The sequence below is a fragment of the Geotrypetes seraphini genome, chromosome 4, assembly GCF_902459505.1.
Source record: "Geotrypetes seraphini chromosome 4, aGeoSer1.1, whole genome shotgun sequence".
In the NCBI taxonomy this organism is placed as follows: Eukaryota; Metazoa; Chordata; class Amphibia; order Gymnophiona; family Dermophiidae; genus Geotrypetes; species Geotrypetes seraphini.
In genome coordinates, this window is record NC_047087.1 from 200,359,669 (window position 1) to 200,379,958 (window position 20,290).

A 20,290-nucleotide genomic window follows, 5' to 3' on the forward strand; every position below is an offset into this window, starting at 1 on the left:
GGCTGAAAAAGCATGATTTTGCCAGGGAATTGAGGTGATCGTTGAGGGAGAGAGAAGAGTCAATAATGATGCCGAGGACCTTGCTAGAGAACTCAAGGTGCAGAGCGGAGCCTGAGGGTAGTGTGAAGAGGGTGGGCAGGTATTCTAATTTTGGGCTGAGCCAGAGTAATTTTGTTTTTGATTCATTTAATTTCATCTGTACCGAGAGGGACCAGGCGTTAAGTCTCATTATGCATGATGTAATGTTCTCATGGAGGTTTGTGAGGTTCTGGTCTGTTTCAAGGAGGATAAGGATATCGTCAGCGTATGTGTAGATTGTTTCCAGGGGGGAAAGTTTGAGAAGCTTCAGGGAGGTCATATAAATGTTGAAGAGAATAGGGGATAGGGGAGAACCCTGTGGGACACCGCAAGATGGAGTCCACGGAGCGGACCTGGAACCATTTGTGTTGACGATGTAGGAACGAGAGCGAAGGAAGCTTGAAAACCATTTTAGGACGATGGAGTCTATTCCTATCTCAGAAAGTTGGTAGATTAGTATGTCATGGTGGACGACGTCGAAAGCCGCGGAGAGATCGAATTGTAGCAGAACAGCGAATTTGTTTCGGGAGTGTAGTTGTTGCACCTTTGAAATTAGGGAAACTAGGAGGGACTCGGTACTGAAGTTGGGTCTGAATCCGTATTGGTAGTGTTGGAGAATGGAGAATCTCGCTAGGTAAGAGGAGAGCTGAGTAGCGACTATGGTCTCTAGCAGTTTAGTTAGAAGAGGGATATTTGCTATGGGGCGGTAGTTCGATGGTAAGGTAGGGTCGAGATCAGCTTTTTTCAGAAGAGGGGATAAGGCAATGTGTCCCATTTCTGTGGAGAACAGGCCCGATAGTAATGCTTTGTTTATAAGGCTGGTAAGGGAGGAGATGGCCTGAGCAGGAATATTTTCATAAAGGTAGGATGGGAAAGGATCTAGGATGCATTTGCAGGATTTAAGTTTGAGACAAAATTTAGAGATCTGGGCTTCAAATACGAGTTCGAAGAGGTCCATGATCTGTCAGCAGGGATAGGGTTGGAGTCATTCAGAGGTAGCATGGTGTTTTGATAGAGCCATCTACCAAATTTGCCAAGAGTTAGGCCCTCCGTTCCAGGAGGTGTACTAGCATGTGTTTTAGTGCTGGATGATCTTTTTAGGACAGATTCAACTAAGAGGGATTGATGTTGTAGCTGAGGTTTATCAAATCCTGGATATGCTTGTACTCTATAAAGATAGTCAAGTTTTCTAGGAGCCACAGGCACATGTAGAGGTGTTTCCCAATTTTGAAATAAGGTGAAAGGATGATGATGAAAGGAAAATCCAAGGCATCATACAACTCTGCTTTTGGTTGAGATTCAGATTTATTTTTCACTTGTAGGGCATGTCTTATCTGATGCATGAATCTGATTAATGACAAACTCTCCAGTGGAGACTTACATCTAGGAGATGGCAGAGAAGAATCAGGGGTAATACTGTAAGATTCTAGTGTAGAGAGTTCTGGATCTGAGAGATCTGAATTATAGTCAGTTCTTTACTAGTTAAGGCACGTTTAGAGCAGTAGTATTTTGATTTTGATCGGTACCAACATGAAAACCTATGACTGTGGTGCCTGGAAGAGCTCCAATCAGTGTCTCAGTACTAAACCGATGTGGAGCGCAAGGAAGAAATGTGATAGCTATGATGGATGAGAGGCTCAGTACCGGAGTCCTTGGTGGAGCGATGCTTGGGCTGGGACGAGTCAAGGAAGGTACAGAGGTTGGTTGCGACTACAACATAATTGCCAACTTCCTTTGAAGGAACTCTCGACGTTGCTCCTGTAAGGCTTGCACTGATACCTTTGTTGGTACAGAGTGCTGTCAGAGCTGCAGTGCATCAAGGCGTTGGTGACCTCTATGATGAGGCATGCCTCTGAGGAAACACTAACAGCGATGAAGGAGACCTCAACTTCTTGCATGGGCTTTTGGCGTGCATAGACTTACTCATGCTTGAGAAGACGCTGATATATGAGCTTTTGGAGAAGCATGTATTCACATCTTTTCATTTTTAGGAGGAGAAGTCGAAGGTACTGATGGAGCAAGACACTGAGCAAGATGCAGGTGCTGATGTCATGCTTCCATAGAATTATCCTTAGACTTTGATAGTGAATGAAGGTGAAGACATCATTGATGGAGTACATCTGAAAAGTTTCTCCTGCTGAATAAGCTGAGTTTTCAAAGAACGCTTTTTAAGTGGTGTTCGAGACCAGAGAAACCTGGACACATGGCCCCGCCCCATCTCACCCTTTGCCACACCCCATTATACCTCCAGCCCAGCCCTGTTCTGCCTCTAGCCCCTCCCCCCACAAAACCTTGTCTTTGTTTTCAAATCTCTGGGCCGTGTCTGCAGGGCTTCAGAGTATCTGTGGATGCGTGTGACATCATCCACTCATGCTCAGAGGCCTTCCAGACACGGCTGGGAGGTCGTGGCTTTCCAAAATCCGGACAAACAACTGTGTTTTGGAAAATCCATCCAGGCACCCAGATAGTCCTCTAAAAAGAGGACAAATACGGATTTTCCCCAATGTTTGTTAACCCTACACATAACTAGTACCAGTTTAGCACTTATAGCAGAGAGATCAGGGGTTAAATTGGTATGGCAATATCTACCTTCAGACAGGGTCATTTTAGAAAGGATTAAGTCATAGGTTGGAATAAGTACTCTTCATTGCTACTCTCCAAGCTAGTCTATTGTTAGAGGCTTTTGGTGTCTAGTGCTGTGAAATGTGGTATTATTTATAAGAACAAAATTCACTACAACTAAATAAAACAAACACTATCCCTACCTTTCTTTATCCAAACCTCTGTACATCACCAAAAAGAAGTACTTGTAAATAAGATGAGAAAGGAAAAAAAAATCACTAACAAATTGACAATTAAATAGAACTATTTTATAGATTTATTTGAAAAATACTTACAAAAGCCAAATGTTCTGACATTTAAAATATTTAAACTTGCTCTAGATGTTTACAGTACATTGGTGGTATTAAGCATGCAGTGGTAACAGTCTTCTCTGATCTAAGAATTGCTACAATTATTGGCTAAAATGAAAGGGAGCAGGAAGGGTAGGGGAATCTCATTTTCATTTTACCTCACTTTCATTTCAGTGGCTCAGTAGTCACAATTTATCCTGACTCCACATAGAGAATGTTGTTACTTTGTGAGTCTCATTTATCTTTCTATAATAGGGAGTTTTACATCAATTCCTCAGGAGGACTTATTTATTATCAGCCCCCAAGAGGTGAATCACAGATTCTTGGAATCTAATAAGCAGAATATAAGAGGAAAACAGGGAAATTACAGGTTTAGCTGGGATGCGAGGTGCCAATGTGCATGAACTGATTCTTATAAAAGTCTGGTCCATCTGCTACATGTTTTCAGTTAATAGTCAAATACCCTGTAACAGTACAATTGTGTGGCTTCTTACTGCTATTAGTCCTACACTATGTGTAGTGACTACAGCTTGAAGAGGCTGAAACTTTAGTAGCTCCCTAGAGGCAGAGTTTCCATAGTGCTCCCTGTGACAACTATTGCTGGAAAACAAAAAACTCCTTACACATTTAATGTAATGACTATTGCTTAGAAAAGACTGAGTTTGAAGGGCTGAGAGTTCCCCATAAGCCCATAGTAGTCCTAAACCACTACTTACAGTGACTTCTACTAGGAAATGCTAGGTCTGGCCTACTCTACCTGTGAGCTCCCCATAGACAGTTCTTGAACTAACTTGTGCTACAGTTGAACTGCTGAAGTAATATCTCTAGTTCAGCAAATTATAGAAAAGAAATGCAGTGTAGTTATGTTTCAATATTTATCTATAAGATAAGACTGGCACATACAGAAGGGAAATGCTTGCTCGCCATGTTGACATGAAGTTGAGATACTGTAGTTGCTACAGTTCTGGCAGTAATTTTCTGAAAGGAAATTCCATCATTCTTCAACATAATGAGCAATTGGATCTTACTGACTACGCTTCTGGCAGAAAGCAGTGGTACGTGAGAGCATCCAGTTACCAATCCTATAGTTGGAAGAAGGAGAGAATGTTCCATCACCTGCTGGATAAATTCTACCACCAACAACCTGAGGAGCATAACTGGTCTGCCTCCAGTCATCTTCCGGGGGCATGTCGACCCGCTTTGGACCTTGGGTTCTATGACGAAACAAAACTGACATTTCTCTTAAATCACCAGAATCCCAAGAAGGTTCCTGTGGAGTTCTGAAAGTGTTGACATCTCTGCCAGGCAGAGGCCTGCGAGTTGTAGCATAAGGTTCATATACCCTGTGACCTGAGGTCTCCTGAAGGACCCCTCTCTGTAATTTCTTGTTCGGTATGGCTCCCAAACCTTGATTCATAGTTTCCAAGTCTAGTACTGTCACAGAGTCAGCAGGGCTCATCCACTCATGATGGTTGGGGACACTCTGCCCTCTAGCTGCTGCATGTTGCCACTGGTCAGCAAATGGCCTCTGTACAGAAGGCGACGAAGAAAACTTCTTTGTTAAAGGAAGTGTTCCATAGGACAGTGTCACACTTTGTGGATCTTCATTTTGGAAAGTTTCACCAGAGGCAGGCAGAGCAAGAAATTTCTTGACATTCAGATCTCCTAAAGAAAAGAAACATTTTTAAACATTTTAAAAATTTGTCTCTTAAATTCACTAAACCTTGGGCAACAGATCACTAATATAAGCCATGTTTAACTGGGGTATACTTGCAAACAAAGGCTTCTGTTTAATCCCAAACAAGGCTTACAATTCACTTTTTTGTGTTGTCCTTCTTCTCTATAGGATGTTTAAATTCCATTCTACTATAATGCAAGGATATTGCAATTAACAATAGGGTACAAAATGCCATATATACTGATCTTGCTCTGATGAAGCTTGTTATATGGGTATAGACCAGGTTGGTCCATCTACTTAATTTATGGTTTAGCCTACCAACTGGTATTTTACAGTGCATTCCTTCTCTTTTTCCTTTGAAGAGATCTAAAATCTTATAAACTTCAGCATTCCACTGGCTCTGGTTACTCTGTCACGCTGCTCTACTACCTTGGAATCATACATAGAGAATGACATGGGGACAAATTTGTCTCTGTCCCCACAGGTTCTCAATATCCCCATGAGTTCTGTTCCTGTCCCATTCCTGCAAGCTCTGTCTTAATTGCATAAGCATTGAACACTTATGATTTTAAAGTGTTCGAGGCTTGTGCAGATGAGGACAGAGCTTGCAGGAATGAGGCAGGGACAGGGACAGAGCTCAAGGGGACAGGATGGGAAATTGAGATCCTGCGGGGATGGGAACAAATTTGTCCCCATGGCATTCTCTCTTGTTTGGTGCATATCAAGTCTTCATTTCCCATTATGCATTCTTTCTTTGAATTTCCAGACATCAAATTCACTTTTCTATTTTCTTATTTTTGCATTGAATCTTGATTGACCATTCCTGAAGGCTACCTGGATTGCTCATTTTGCCTACTTCATTATAAATGTCCACTTGACTGCACATCTCAATATCACCTGCAAAATATAATCCTTTCCTACAAAACCTTTGTAAAATCACTGAACACTGAACAGATTTGGCCTAAGGATTAATCCAGACTCACTATATCCATTTCCATGCAATGAATTATCTTTGCCTTTTCATGTCACCGAGTCATGTTTCTAAACCACTCAACCATCTTAGGGCCCAATCCTATACTATTCAATTTATGAGTTTCCTATGTGAGTGTGAGGGAGTCTACCCCTCTTCATTGATAGCACTCCCTGACAGAGTCAGAGCCACCTTAAAACTTACAGTCTTACCCAGGGACAGAAGTGACATAGAAGGGATGTTGTCAGGAGGGCATGGTCTAGGAAGTATGAAAGCTAAGGCCATAGCTAGGTTAAGGAGGCCCAGAGAGAAACAGTGATGCCCAACTGCATTTACCTCTATCACCCATGTGTGAACTGCAGCTGCTATAGTCATATACGTTAAGTTGAACTTGGACCCTTGCAACTTTGAACTTTAACTCAAGTAACTGCTTGAGACTATATTGGTAACTCAGAGGAGATGGGCCAGAGACAAGTCAAGTGAACTGCTGTGCTGAGAAACAGAAATGTATGCTATGGCCCTGCAGGAGCAGGCCTTGCAACATTTAAGAACCTTTTTGTGTTTTACATTTAAATAATATTTTTGTATTTATTTTCTTCCCTCTACCTATGAATAGATTAGGACCCCCTACCTCATACTTATAATAAACTTTATTTTCTACCATCTGCAACTGGTGTGTGGTGCTGTCTTACCTGGACTCTGGGGTCCACCCTCGTTCATGCAACAACACATTTGAACATGAATAAATAACTAATTATAAACTCATGCTAAAAACAAATACATTTTATATATAAAAATATATAAAATATCAAAACATCCTAAGTTCATGGGCAAGATCAGTGTGTATGAAAGGGTTATTCTTAACTCTTTTTAAAAATAAAATTTACACCATAAACTAAACCACCAACTTGACAAGCGATACAGGGGAAAAACAAAAGCTCAACTTGGTACATGCAGGAAGGTACAACGAAATTACCTGGCAATCTCTGTAGCTTGCCCACCATGCTGGGCATTAGTATACCATGGGTTGGGTACATCATCTGGTTTGGGTAGTGCTGGGGTTCAGGGGGCTCAATAGGTAAAATGGGAGGACTGTGGAAGTAGGGGAGGGAGGAGTAGCTGGAAGAACGATGCCTTATATCCATGCTGGGCATTTTCTTCAGGCTTGAAGTCTCCTTTTAACAAAACAAAGAAAAAATTATAATAATACAATACAAGCAGGGTGCATGAAGAAAGGAAGGAGAAACCATATAAAGTAAAGAACAAGCACGTGCATAATATAAATGAGTGTGATACAGGATCGGTGCATGAAACAATGTATTAAAGGTGCAAGCTCATATTGGATAAGCTGTAAATCTATAGGTGTAAATTACAATGAAAAATATTTATGTTGGCTTTTGTTTAGAAATCAGTGCTCTACCACATAAAACACAATTTGATCTGATTCATGCCTTCTAAGAAGAAAAGTTGATATTTGCCTACTATGTACCTGAAAAAGCCAAGCTATGTAACAGTATGGCAAAAGGGAGACCGAGTACAAAAATGTTTGAGAAAGCAAGAGTATATGGCTCAATAACTCTATATAAGGTGTTATGTAAGAATTTTTGTTTTCAAAAACTAACCAACCACACATTACACAAATGATGACAATGACCTGAGCAAGCATTTTATATATGTATGAATATATAATTCACACTGAAATATATTATCCCATTTACTGAATGAACATTTCATGTGATTGTGATCCAAAGATTACTAAGTGCCCTAGTATTTAAGGTGTTCTGAGTTAAAAAGAATCTTTGAGCAATGGAAAATTACATTGTGTAAGCAGAATACCACTTGCCCCAGCACTAGGCTAAAACTATAACCCGTTAAGTTTTATAGTCAGCATTCCAGTTTGGAGAGCCATGAAAAGAGCTAGAGGATAATCAGAACAAATGAAAGGATGAAAGTTGTACAGAAACTTGTCTTTTTCATTCCTCTTTTTCTGCCTCCTAGACCTATAAGGTGCAAAAATGGTCATGGCACACCATCAGTATTTTTAAGAATATATTTTATCAAATGAGTATTGACTGAAATACTCCAGCTCTCAGATAGCATTTCTAACACAACTGTTACTGCACTGAAGCCATTATAAATATTGAATCTTCTCTCTCTGATTTTATTCCCGATATTGCAGGAAACCCTGCTTCATTCCTGCTCCAAACACAACCACTTGTGCATTACAACAGAAATTCCCCTAACTCTGTTCCCACACTTTCCCAACAATTTAGGGTGCACTCCACTCCAGCAAAGTAGGAGGGGTTGAGTTGGTGCCACTGAATAACAAATCATATTCCACTTGCCTTCTTTCCCCCTCACACATATTTTTCCACTCTAGCAGGAACATGTACTCCTGACACTTCTTCTAGCTCCCCAGCATACACTTTCTTGGAAATAAACCAAAGATATGTCACTCTTCATACCTTTTCCTTTGTAAAGCAGCCTGGGCTCATAAATACAGCATTCAGCTTAGTTCTGTTGATCCCTTAAGAACATAAAAATTACCGCTGCTGGGTCAAACCAGTGGCCCATCGTGCCCAGCAGTCTGCTCACGCGGCGGCCCCCGGATCAAAGACCAGTGCTCTAAAATGAGTCTAACCTCACCTGTGTACGTCCCAGTTTAGCAGGAACTTGTCCAGCTAAGTCTTGAAACCCTGGAGGGTGTTTTCCCCTACAACAGACTCAGGAAGAGCGTTCCAGCTCTCCACCACTCTCTGGGTGAAGAAGAACTTCCTTACGTTTGTACGGAATCTATCCCCTATCAACTTTAGAGTGTGCCCCCTTGTTCTCCCTACCTTGGAGAGTGTGAACAGTCTCTTTATTTACTTAATCTATTCCCTTCAGTATTTTGAATGTTTCGATCATCTTTTCAAGGGAGAAGAGGCCCAGTTTCTCTAATTTCTCACTGTACCTTGCATCAAAGTCTACTGATTTCACAGTACAACCATTAGACCCAGAAATCAAAAGCAGAGGAAAAGAATGTTCATATAACTCAAAATTTGTCTCCTGAAACAACATCTTCGAGCATGCAATGCATCAAGTGAGTTAAGGAAGCCCCCTTATTCCATTCTTCTCTGTAGCAAGGGCATAGCCAGCTCTCCAATTTTAGGGGCACTCCACAACAAAGTAGGAGGGGTTGAGTTGGTGCCACTGAATAACAAATCATAAATCAACCAGGAAATTTAGTTCCCAGCTAAGGCAATGGAGGACACTTAAGAGGAATCCCACTGACAGGAAGTATAAAAGCAAACAAACAAAGAAAAACAGGAGGAGGGAATCAAAAACTATGAATACGAGAAATGTCATCAGGGAGTGTAGAAAAATAGACAGATGAATATAAGCAAAATAAAGCAGAGAATACCAGACCATCAAGCTGGGAAATATGCTTTAATAAAAAGCATATGTAGTGGAACCAAAAAACGGACTCGAAACGAACTATGTTTCAGATACAGTTCCTGAATCAGGAGCCTTTATAATAATCCACTAATCAGTTGACCAAAAGGTTGTATAACACAAACCAGTCTTGCATGGGGTCTCAGCAGCTACAGTTTTGTATTAAACTTGGAAAGAGTGGTAATGAAACTCTTGAAATGTTACGGCAAGCATACGGAACTGCGCAGAAAGTTCTCTTCAGATGATGAAGTGAAAAACACCACAGCCGCAGGTGCTAAAAGTGATGATGCAAAACAGTCTACTGCACGTCTTTGAATCATTTTTGAAACGCTGCAAAAACGTATTGAATGTGAAGGACGATACTTTGAAAAAGAAAAATGGTCAGATCCTGTGGAGTCATTTGATTCTTTTTTTTTTTTTTTTTTTAAAGTCTCATTACTTTTCAATCAGCCCTCATAAATGTGTAAGTATACACTTACATGCAAAAGTTCTGGTATTCTGTACACACAAGAGGCACATAGTTGCGGGCATGCAGTTTTAGGTTGCCCTTTTAATGCTAATAAAACTATCTTCAGAAAGGTTGTGTGAAAACCTATTATATTGTAAGTAGTTATGAATATCTAAATTGTGCAGATCATATTTTTAGTAATCACGACTTTGAAATGATTACAAAAAGTGAAACAGTAATGAGCATCTCAAACTTACTTCCAGTTTTTAGAAATGACATAATTGCTGTTTGTAAGTGGGAGAGCAAATTGTCTTTTTTAAATGAACCACTGCTTCTTACAAAGTAGGCACACATTGTGCATTACAAGGGCTTAATCTACTTACAAAACTGTGAGAAGAGACAAGCGTCTCCTCCCTACTAGTGATGATTGTTCCACTGAGGCTACGAGACAGGCGACGGAAATTCTCTGCGCTGTATTGCTCATTCTCTTCACAAACTGTGCCATGGCCTTTGCTGAAGTCAACCTACAGACGCATACACACACATACACACAGAGGCCGAAATTCAGAAAGGGGCAGCTCAAGCATAAATTCTCAGGCGGGGCAAAACAAATATGATAAATCTAAACAGCCATATATAATACATAAAAGGAATTGCAGTCTAGTGCAACTTCCAAACGATTAACTGAAATAATTTAGATGGAATTTGCCTAAGGTTAGTGGTTGGCTGTCTAGTTTACACTATGCAAAAGTATAGCAGATCATTTAGCATACTCACCTATTTTCACTTTGAAAAAGACAAAAAGCTAGTATGGCAAAGTACAGAACATTCATAACTAAGATGACTGCAAGCAACAGTGAATAAGAGTATAAACAGATTCAAGCAAGAATTGCCTTTCCAAGCTAGTGCTACAGTCAAAAAATCACTAGAGAAGTAATAAACTCAACCACTATATTGTTATTGTTGAGTGACTAAAGACATATCTGTATTTCTCAAAAAAGTCACTACATATAAAAAATAATAAGCATAGATTTCAACTCAATATTAGAACATAAGAAGTTGCCTCCGCTGAGTCAGACCAGAGGTCCATCTTGCCCAGCGGTCCGGCGGCCCTCAGGCCCACTGCCTGAGCAGTGGTCCCTGACTAGATATTAATCAGTTTGCGTATCCAAATGGAACTCTGCTCAGAGACATGAAGGCTGATCTCTCTGCCTCACCACCCAATCATTGCAGTGTTCAATGCAAAGTTACTCCAGGTTGCATACTTGTTTGTAATTGCATTGCTAGCCACTACAGCTATGCTAGAACTTCTTTCAAGTAATTTAGTAATGCAAAAGGTGTTGGAACTTAGCTTTAAATAAATAACTGGTTCCGACGTGCCACGTTTCGATGCTGCGTCAGGGAACCGACAAACAAATACGATTTAAAGCTGAAGGTGAAGTCTCACTAAATATTAGACGCGGTTTGAACTATAAGAAGAAACAAGTACTGAGCAGCAAGTTCAAACCACGTCTAATATTTAGTGAGACTTCACCTCCAGTATTTGTTTGTCGGTTCCCTGACGCAGCATCGAAACGTGGCACGTCGGAACCAGTTATTTATTTAAAGCTAAGTTCCAACACCTTTTGCATTACTAAATTACTTGAAAGAAGTTCTAGCATAGCTGTAGTGGCTAGCAATGCAATAACAAACAAGTATGCAACCTGGAGTAACTTTGCATTGAACACTACAATGATTGGGTGGTGAGGCGGAGAGATCAGCCTTCATGTCTCTGAGCAGAGTTCCATTTGGATATGCAAACTGATTAATATTGAGTTGAAATCTATGCTTATTATTTTTTATATGTAGTGCTACAGTGGCTGGCACAACAGCATGGAAAAACCTGAACTTGCTGTTTGTCCATTGAGAACTATATAGCAAGAGATCAGTTTATGAATGTTCCCTTGTGGTCAGACATGCAAAATAGATACGAGTCTTAATTCTGAAAGTTTTGGGTTTAAAGTGATCAGCCTTTCCAAGCTAGTGCAACTAAGATGACTGCAACAGTGAATAAGAGTACAAACAGATGCAAGCAACAATTGCCTTTCCAAGCTAGTGCTACAGTGGTTGGCATAACAGCATGGAAAAACCTGAACTTGATGCTTGTCCATTGAGAATTATATAGCAAGAGATCAGTTTATGAATGTTCCCTTGTGGTCAGAAATGCAAAATAGATACGAGCCTTAATTCTGAAAGTTTTGGGTTTAAAGTGATATGGGGGCAGCTATCAACAATATTTTATTTATTTAAAAAATTTCTAAATAAATGGCTATATATTGTAAAGAGGAATAATTTTTCATTTTGTGGACATGTAAACATACACATCCTGGGGGGATAATGGAAATGGTATTGATATAGGAATTTATGTATAGTTTCATGAAGATTTTAATATATTTGTATTGGGTGGGAGGGAGGGGATAAAAATAATAGAGCATTAATGTTATACATTTGTTGTGCTTGGTTTGTAATATCCATATTTGTGATTCATTTGTTGCACAATTGTAGCTTGAAAAATATCAATAAAGATTTATTTAAAAAAAAAATTCTTACCTGCCTATACCTAGGCGGCTTACAAAATACAATCAATCATACTATATAGTTTTCATATTGTTATCTAATTTCTTTTACTACCGAGACAATAGGTTTTTTTTTCTGTGCAAAGAGAACTTTAGTTTTTCCTTATGGTTCCTATCACTTCCTTTACACACATGGTTCTTTGTTACCTTGGACACATGTGATGCATTAGGTCCAAAGAGATTCCGCTCAATTTCTGCAGTTGGAGTTCTTGAGAAGCCCCTGCCGGGTGCCATTTGCATATTCTTCACTATAGTATTTGCCAAAACTGGAGAGGTGAAAAAAGGGATGGAGGAGAACTTAGGTCATTTTGAACAAGCTAATAATACACTATGTAATAAAGCCTTAATGTGCGTGCAAAGATAACACATGCTTTCAAAGAAAAAATATACTGTGTCAGATTCATGATGGTATCCTCACATATTTGTACGTATATACTAAAGTTAGTGAACAGTCAAATGCAATGGAGACTATTAGGCCCATAACAAATTGCAAGGTATGTTGACTTTTATTCTGTAGGTATGCTCAAGCTGAAGTTAACAGTTGCCTTGGACCAGGTGTTAGTTAACCTTTTACATGGAATTCTCCAGTGTAACTAGCCTACTGTGAAAGGGCTGGCTAGCATAAAAATATCACAATTACATGTAACAGGTGTTATCCAAGGACAGCTGGCAGATATTTTCACATGTGGGTGATGTCATCCACGGAGTTCGGTACGGAGAGTGCAAAAGTGTACTGTCACGTTAAAAAAAACAACAAAAAAACAACTCTTCAGAGTCTCGAGACTACCCGTACTATGCATGCACTGGTGCCTTCCTGCCTGTCAGTCCGCAGGACCATCAGTTCAGTAAAAAAAGCTAAGAAGCCAACTAGGGGATGTGAGAGGGTTGTGAGAATATCTGCCTGCAGTCTTCAGATAACATCTGTTACAGGTAAGTAAACTGTGCTTTATCTCAGGACAAGCAGGCAGCATAGTCTCACATGTGGGACACCCTAATTACCAGGGTCATGTGTAAGCCTGGTGAAATAGAAAGAGATGGAGGAAAGTTGGCATTAAAATAGAAAATCTAATATTCTCCTTCAAAAAATATGTCATAGACAAACAACCCTTCTGTATATGAATTGAGGTTAAAGCCAGCTGGCCAATAATTCAAAAAGGGACATTAAAGACCTCAAGCACCCGCAGCTACTTGCTGTTAGAACTTGTCATCGCAAGTTAGCTTATATGCGAGCTATCATTAGTCAAGGTCCACCTTTTTTGATTTTTAATCTTTATTTATGAAATTTTTTCATTTAAAAATTGATGTTTGATTTTAACTCCTTTTGTTTCTTATTTAGTGCTCCTTGAAACATTCGTATATATCCCTTATAGGAGCCCTTGATCTAACATGTATGGTACTTAGTTTGGGATTTTAAGCTGCCCAGCTTGATAGGTGCGACAGAGCGTCCCCATTTTGCTCTACTAATTGTCAGAGAGCTTCTTCAGGATGTGGGTGTTCTATAATGTTGAAACTGTAAAAACGCTGATGGTGTTCTCGAACCGTAAAGGAAGTCTTACCTTTTTTTTTTTTTTTTTTTAGAACTGCTTAGCCAAACTGACTGTCCCATCTGGAATGATTCTCCAGACAGTAGTGGGATGTGAAGGTATGGCTTGAGGACCAGGTGGCTGTTTTAAGATGTCCTCAATGGGTGTACAGCATAGATGATCTATTGAAGTCACCATTGCTCTAAGTGCAGTGACACAGTCTTTTAGTGTCAGCCCAGCCCGAGCATAGCAAAAGGAGATCCAGTCTGCCAGCCATGTGAAGATGGTTCTCTTGGTGATAGGAGCTCAAAGTCTGTTAGGATCAAATGACAAGAACAGTTGTGTAGAAGTCCTGTGAGGTTTTGCCCAATCCAAGTAATAAACAAGAGCAGGTTTACAGTCCAAAGTGTGGAGTGCTGCTTTACCAGGGTGTGAGTGTGGCTTTGGAAAGTACAATGGATTGATTTAGGTGGCATTCTGAGATGAATGGTAGTCATTGAGTCTTCATGTCTCTATTTTCTGAGTTGCCTCCTCTATTTTATCTCTAAGACAAGGAATATTAGTTAGATGCTTTTGAACATTAGCATCCAGATCAGACACCCTGAGCCATGCTTGAAGTCTCATAGCAAGAGAGACAGCTGATGCTCTTGAAGCGACATCAAAGGCATCCAATACTGAACGTGCCATATTCGTCCTTGTCTCAAGCCTTTCTGAATCAGTTGCTTCATGCAGAATGCCATATAAAAATTATAATTGGTGCTTTGAAAAACCCTATGTCCAAACTTGTTTATGGTTCTTCCCTGTCTACCAGGAGGTATACAGGCATATGTTCTTGAGCTACCTGCTTTCCTGAGAGCTGATCAAACTAACAGATTTATGCTGTAACTGGGGTTTATACAGAATCCTGGACAAGACTGGATTCTGTATAAAGTGTCTAGTTTATGTGGAGCTACTGGGACTAGAAAAGGAGCCTCCCAGTTCATGAGATTGTGGAAAGGGAGTTTGAGGTAACCTTTTAGCCATTCCTTATAATCCAAACCATCAAAGAGTTGTGCTCTAGGTTCCAAGTCAGACTCCATTTTTATTGGTGAAGACTGCCCCATTGTTCTAATGAATTTGGTGAGAGAGAGGCTTTCTGGTGGTGATCTTCTGCGAGAAGGTGGAGGGGATGAATCTGATGGAATGCCATATGATTCCCCTGCAGAAAATTCTGGGTAATCAGAAGAAATATGGTGAGAGGTCAGATTCATAATCTTCGATAGGTATTGAGGAGAATGATGACTAGAAATCAATGTTGATGCGATGAATGTCGGGACCGAGAAGATGAACTGCGGTCTTTGGAATATGTAACTCTTCTGAATGTTGAATACACGAGTCCAGGCCTAGGTCTTAGACCACATGTGTCCAACATAAGGCCCTTGGATTGAATCCGTCCTGACTGGCCTTTTTATGTGGTCCACGGCAATGCTCCTGAACTTTCCCTTCTCACAGCCCAGCGTGTCTTCCCTCCCGTGCCAGTTTGATGTTGCCGTCATGCTGGAAAGTCTGCCGGCCTTGGCAACGATTTGGTGGTGTTGTCCGTGGCTCCCCTTCCAGCTTTCCATCTGCCATGGTCCACCCAGGTGGAAACAGGAAGTTGCGCATCATTGGAGACAGACCGCGGCAGACGAAAAGCAGGAGGGGGAGCCATGTACAACACTGCTGAATTACCGAGGCCAGCAGATTTTTCAGCTTGGCGGAGACATTGGACCGGCGCTGGAGGGAAACACATGCTGGCCTGTGAGAAGAAAAGGACTGGTGCTGGAGGGAAAGACATGCTGGGCTGTGAGGAGAGAGAGAGAGATGAAGGTAGAGAGGTTGGATCTGGGGTAGTATGGAGGAAGAGAGGAAAAGATACTTGAAGGGAAAACCGTTGGGAAGAGAAAGGGAGAAATGGTGGACCTGGGGAGAGAGAGGCAGGCAGACAGACAGAGGGAGAGATGGGATGGGGGGGGGGGGCAGTTGGGAAGAGAAAGGGAGAGAAGTTCTGGATCTGGAAGAGAGGGAGAAATGTTAGGCCTGGGGGTGGAAGGGAGAGAGAGATGCAGCATCTCTTTTTTTTTCCTTCCATCTCATTGTTCAGCATCAAGGGGGGAGGGAAGAACAACAACAGAAGAGAGAGGGAGCAAAATGTTAGACCAAGAGAAGAGAGGAGGAGAGATAGAAGGAAACAGGAGGCTGAGAAAGGAGTGAGATGGGAAATGGGAGAGCTACAGAATAAGAGAAGATGGAAAATTGATAGGTAGTTGAAAATTTAAAAAGAAGAAGGATGAGAAAGAGGGCGAGATTTGAGTGGACAGAGGCAGAAAAGGAAAAAAGTTGAAAGGGAAAAAAAATCAATATTTAGAGACAAGGACTGGAGCAAGAGAAAAGAGAAGAAAAAAATGGACAGCAGACACTGGAAAGAGAATTAGAAGATAGACAAAATCAGAAAGAGAAACTGGGACCAAAAGCAAAATGACCAGACAACAAAAGATAGAAAAAATAATTTTATTTTCTATTTTGTCAGATTTGAAATGTGTATTCTGTTAGAGCTGGTGTTAGACAGCAAGCGTGAACTAGGACTTAAAAGAGAGAGGACAAGTCTTTTTTATTTATTTTGTACGTAACACATAGCAGCGTGGAGTTGGAGAGGTTGTATCTCTATACTTCTACTAAGACTAACCCCCTCCTTTGGTGACGTATAGCATGGGTTATGGCACTGGCGGTGATGGATCCGATGCTTATAGAAATCCTGTGAGCGTTGGAGCAGTTGTCGCCGCTGCTGCGCTGGGGTCCATACTGTGCGTTAGTAAAGGAGGGGGTAAGTATCTTAATAAAAAATTTGGCCCGCAACTTAGCCTGTGTTTTAGATTTTGGCCCCTTATGTGATTTGAGTTTGACACCCCTGCCTTAAACCATTGCTTGAACTAGGCTGGCATGGGATTCGTCATGGCAGGTGTTTGTACCATGTACGACTGCAGTATCCCAGCAATTTCCCTTTGTTATCAGCTCTCTAATTTGGTCCTTATGTGATGGCACTGGTACCGAGGTCGTGATCAGTACACGTGGTGGAGCTTGCTTCTGGTGTCGAGGCATTGGTGACCTCGATGAAGAGGCACACTTCAGAGGGGTCACCACTTGCAATGACAGTCTTGGTGCATCAATGCTTGGTGTGCGTAAATGGTGTAGACACTAGAGATGATGCTGATGCATGTTTTGATGGGGAAAAGCATTTATGCTTCTTAGTCTTTTTAACTGATAGAGGTAGCACTGATGATGCAGAAATGGATCAAAGTGTCGATGCTTGCACTGGCACTGATGCTGAAGATGGTCTTTGTCTATCAGTATCAGATTTGGCAGACATCCTCGATGGGCCTGATGTTGAACTAAAACGTTTTTCATACTAGACCTACCTAGTCTTAAGTGCCCTCTTTTGCAGAGTAGAACAGCAGGTGCAAGACTCGGGACAGTAGGAAGGACTGAGGTATTGAACACACTAGTTATGAGGGTCAGTAGTTGATAAGCTCCTATTACACTGAGTGCACTGTTTGAAGCCACTGGAAGGCTTAGACATTGAGGGAAAAACCACTGACACGAGATCAAAGGACTCAATGGTCCAGGGAGGTTGAGTAGACGGTATGCCAAAAAAGTGTTGATGTTCCTAGCCTGAAAACAGGCTCTGAGGTGGCCTTAAGGACCAAAACCCAGAAAAAAGTAAAAATGGAAAAAATAAAATGAAATAAAAATTATGGAACCAAGGGTAAAATAATAAAGACAAAGAAACTTTATGAGGAAAAAACTACAAAAATAATAACGGGAGGCAGGAAAAGTTATATAGTTTGATGCACTTGTTAGAACTCCAAGAAACACAACTTCTGAGCTCCACAGAAAACTGAGAACTGATGGTCCTGCAAGCCAATGTCAGGCAGAAAGGCACCGATGCATGCAAGGTATGGGCAATCACAAGACTCTAAAGAGTTAAGTGACAGTACACTTTTGTACTGTCCGTACCAGGTTCTTTAGATGTCACCCACATGCGAGAATATTCTGCCTGCTTGTCCAGGGATAATGTGCTTACTCTAGGTGCCACATGAGAAGACCCAGCCCCATTCTTCTCAAGACTACACAAGCTAGGTGACCCATCAAATGCATGTAGGACAATGGCGTGCCGGACATTTGTGTGCCAGTGCGCTGCACTGAGACCTGACAATTTTTGAAGGTTACTGAGGGTGAGGGGGTACCCCCCCACACACACTACACTTAAAACATTCAGGTCCTATCTAGTGTTAGGGTTCCCATAATCATCATGTAAATTTTACCCTAACACTAGATAGCACCTGAATGTTTTAAGTGTAGTTGTCAGGTCTCAGTGCATGCTGGCTTGCAAATGTCCGGCACACCATTGTCCTGAATGCAACTGTCAGTGTACCCACAAGCTCCCACCAGAGAAACTCATAATCCTCTTGAAACTCTCTATTTCCTACAAAAATGACAAAGCTCATTTCAGGGCAAGTACTCTTCTCGTCTCCTTGTTCTTTATAAGAATGAAAAAGCCCTTTTTGGGGAGCCGGCCTTATCTGTCCTTGTGGATACAAACTGTTTTTCTGATTTCATTTTTATGTTTGTCTAATAAAGACTTGGGGTCCTGTACACCATCACTGCAGTTTTTGTTTTTGTTCTTTGACTTATTTCACTGCAGTCCCGTTGAATACTTTTTTTCCTTTCGCAGCAGTATCCCCTTCATCATTATACTCTTGGTTGTCTGCAGTGTCCTTTATGACTTTACATTGAGTCTTCTACGCCCAGTTCTTTGGATAGCTGTGCTGCTTTCTCCATCAGCAGAGGCCCACTAATTGGCAGATGATGACTTCTAGCTTCAGCAAACCATCGCAGCAACGCCTGTTCAACATCTCCAGTCTTCCCAAATCTTTTCCGTTTCCTGGTAGGATTGCTGTTGTTTTGCCAGTCTTTCAATATGGCTTGCTTTTTTTTTTGTGAATTCGAGAACTCTGGCTAGGATGAACGTTGTAATGTTTTGCAATAGAGACCTGACTCTCCTGTTGGTCAAGTCTCTTTAAGACATCGACACATTCAGCCTAAGGAAGTCCCTGATTGGCTGAGGCGCTCTAGGCCTCTCCCAAGGGAGGAGCCCGTGGTGCCTCAGCCAATCAGGGCCTTAGGTCCCTCCCTGTGCATCAGATGATGCACCGGGGCGTGGCCTAAGGCCAGTATTGCGGCAGGAGGAGGACTTTGCACTTCCTCCTCCTCCCGAAGCTATCACGGAGGCCTAAGGAGCAGGAGAGACCGGGCACCCCTTCTGCTCCCAACATTTTTAAAGGTACAGGGAGGGGGGTTGGTCCGGCTGGCCTGACCACGGGTGGGCCGGTCGGGGTGCAGTGGGGGGATCGGGCCTATGGAGGAGGAACTGAGCACCCCTCCTGCTCCCAACTTTTATGTACGGGGAGTGTCGGGCCGGGGGTGGGATGCGCAATTTTTGATTCTCCTGCTCTCTGCCACAGTGCAGCCCCACTTTAAAACCACGGGTTCGCCCTGTAGGAAAGGGCGGCAGAGAACAGGAGAGTCGTGGCAGGCAGAGAGCAGGTCGCGGCACAGAGCAGGAGAGTCGTGGGAGACAGAGAGAGTCAGGGCAGGCAGAGAGCAGGTCTAGGCAGAGAGGAGTGGAGTTTTTTACACAAGTGACTGGTCCTCACCAGTCGCTTGTTCTTGATCGGCCAGCCAGTCGGTGTGTTAGGAGAAAAGTTTAGTGAATCGTGTCCATGCCTACTTTGCATGCGTTTCCCCTCATTTGCTTGCACGGATTTGAAGCATATCGTAGGACAGGTTTGTGAATCGGGCCAAAGGAAAATCTGCTTACTAAGGGCTCGCAAACTGATCGGTACACAATCGGTTTGCTTTGTGAATCTAGCCCTAAGTTAGGTGGCTACTGCTGCCTTTCGGCAGTTGTAGAAACTGGCCCTAAGTGCAATTCTAGAAAATGGCACCCAACTTTGTGCGCCATTTATAGAGTAATGCTTAGCATGCAGTTTTATTTGGGCGCCATTTATAGAAGTGAGTCCATTATATGTAGCTTAAAAAAAACCAAAAAGGAAAAAAAAACTTGCAAGAAAATACATTGAAAGCATATTAGTTATATTTACAAAACAATGCTTATAACTATGAATTCAGATGGTCTCTGAATGTTTCATAATATATTTACAATGGTACCTTGGAATCCGAACTTAATCTGTTCCAGAACCCCGTTCGAGTTCCAAGACAATTTTTCCCATTACAGAAACTTGATTAACAGAAACTTGATTAATCCGTTCCTTGGTCCCACAAACTCAGATTGGCAAAGACAGCAAGATTGGGCCCCTCCCCGGCAGCAAGATCGGGCCCCCACCAGCATAGACAGCAAGATCGGGCCCCCTACTGGCATAGACGGCAAGATTGGGCCCCCCCCCACCGGCATACACAGCAAGATTGGGCCCCCACTGGCATAGGCAGCAAAATCGGCAACATCAACTGCAAGTGGTGCCCAGCCCAAAGCTTCCCTCCCAGGCGGAAACAGGAAGCTGCGTCAGAGGGAGCAACGCTTGCAGTTCCCATACAT

General features: G+C 41.9%; 1 protein-coding gene across 11 annotated transcripts in view; it reads right to left on the bottom strand.

The window, feature by feature from the left end:
• Window positions 1-2,938: 2,938 nt before the first annotated feature.
• USP54 (ubiquitin specific peptidase 54) overlaps window positions 2,939-20,290 on the bottom strand; it is a 312,165-nt gene continuing 294,813 nt past the window's right edge. For 10 of the 11 annotated variants that reach the window (XM_033941395.1, XM_033941394.1, XM_033941401.1 and 7 more), the window contains 4 exons: window positions 12,284-12,402; window positions 9,905-10,045; window positions 6,615-6,813; window positions 2,939-4,655 (listed from right to left, as the gene is read on the bottom strand). In XM_033941395.1, the coding sequence (XP_033797286.1) occupies window positions 4,015-4,655; window positions 6,615-6,813; window positions 9,905-10,045; window positions 12,284-12,402 (1,100 nt within the window). In that variant the 3' untranslated portion in view covers window positions 2,939-4,014. The remainder of the gene's footprint in view (window positions 4,656-6,614; window positions 6,814-9,904; window positions 10,046-12,283; window positions 12,403-20,290) is intronic. The other variant, XM_033941402.1, reaches the window with a different exon arrangement.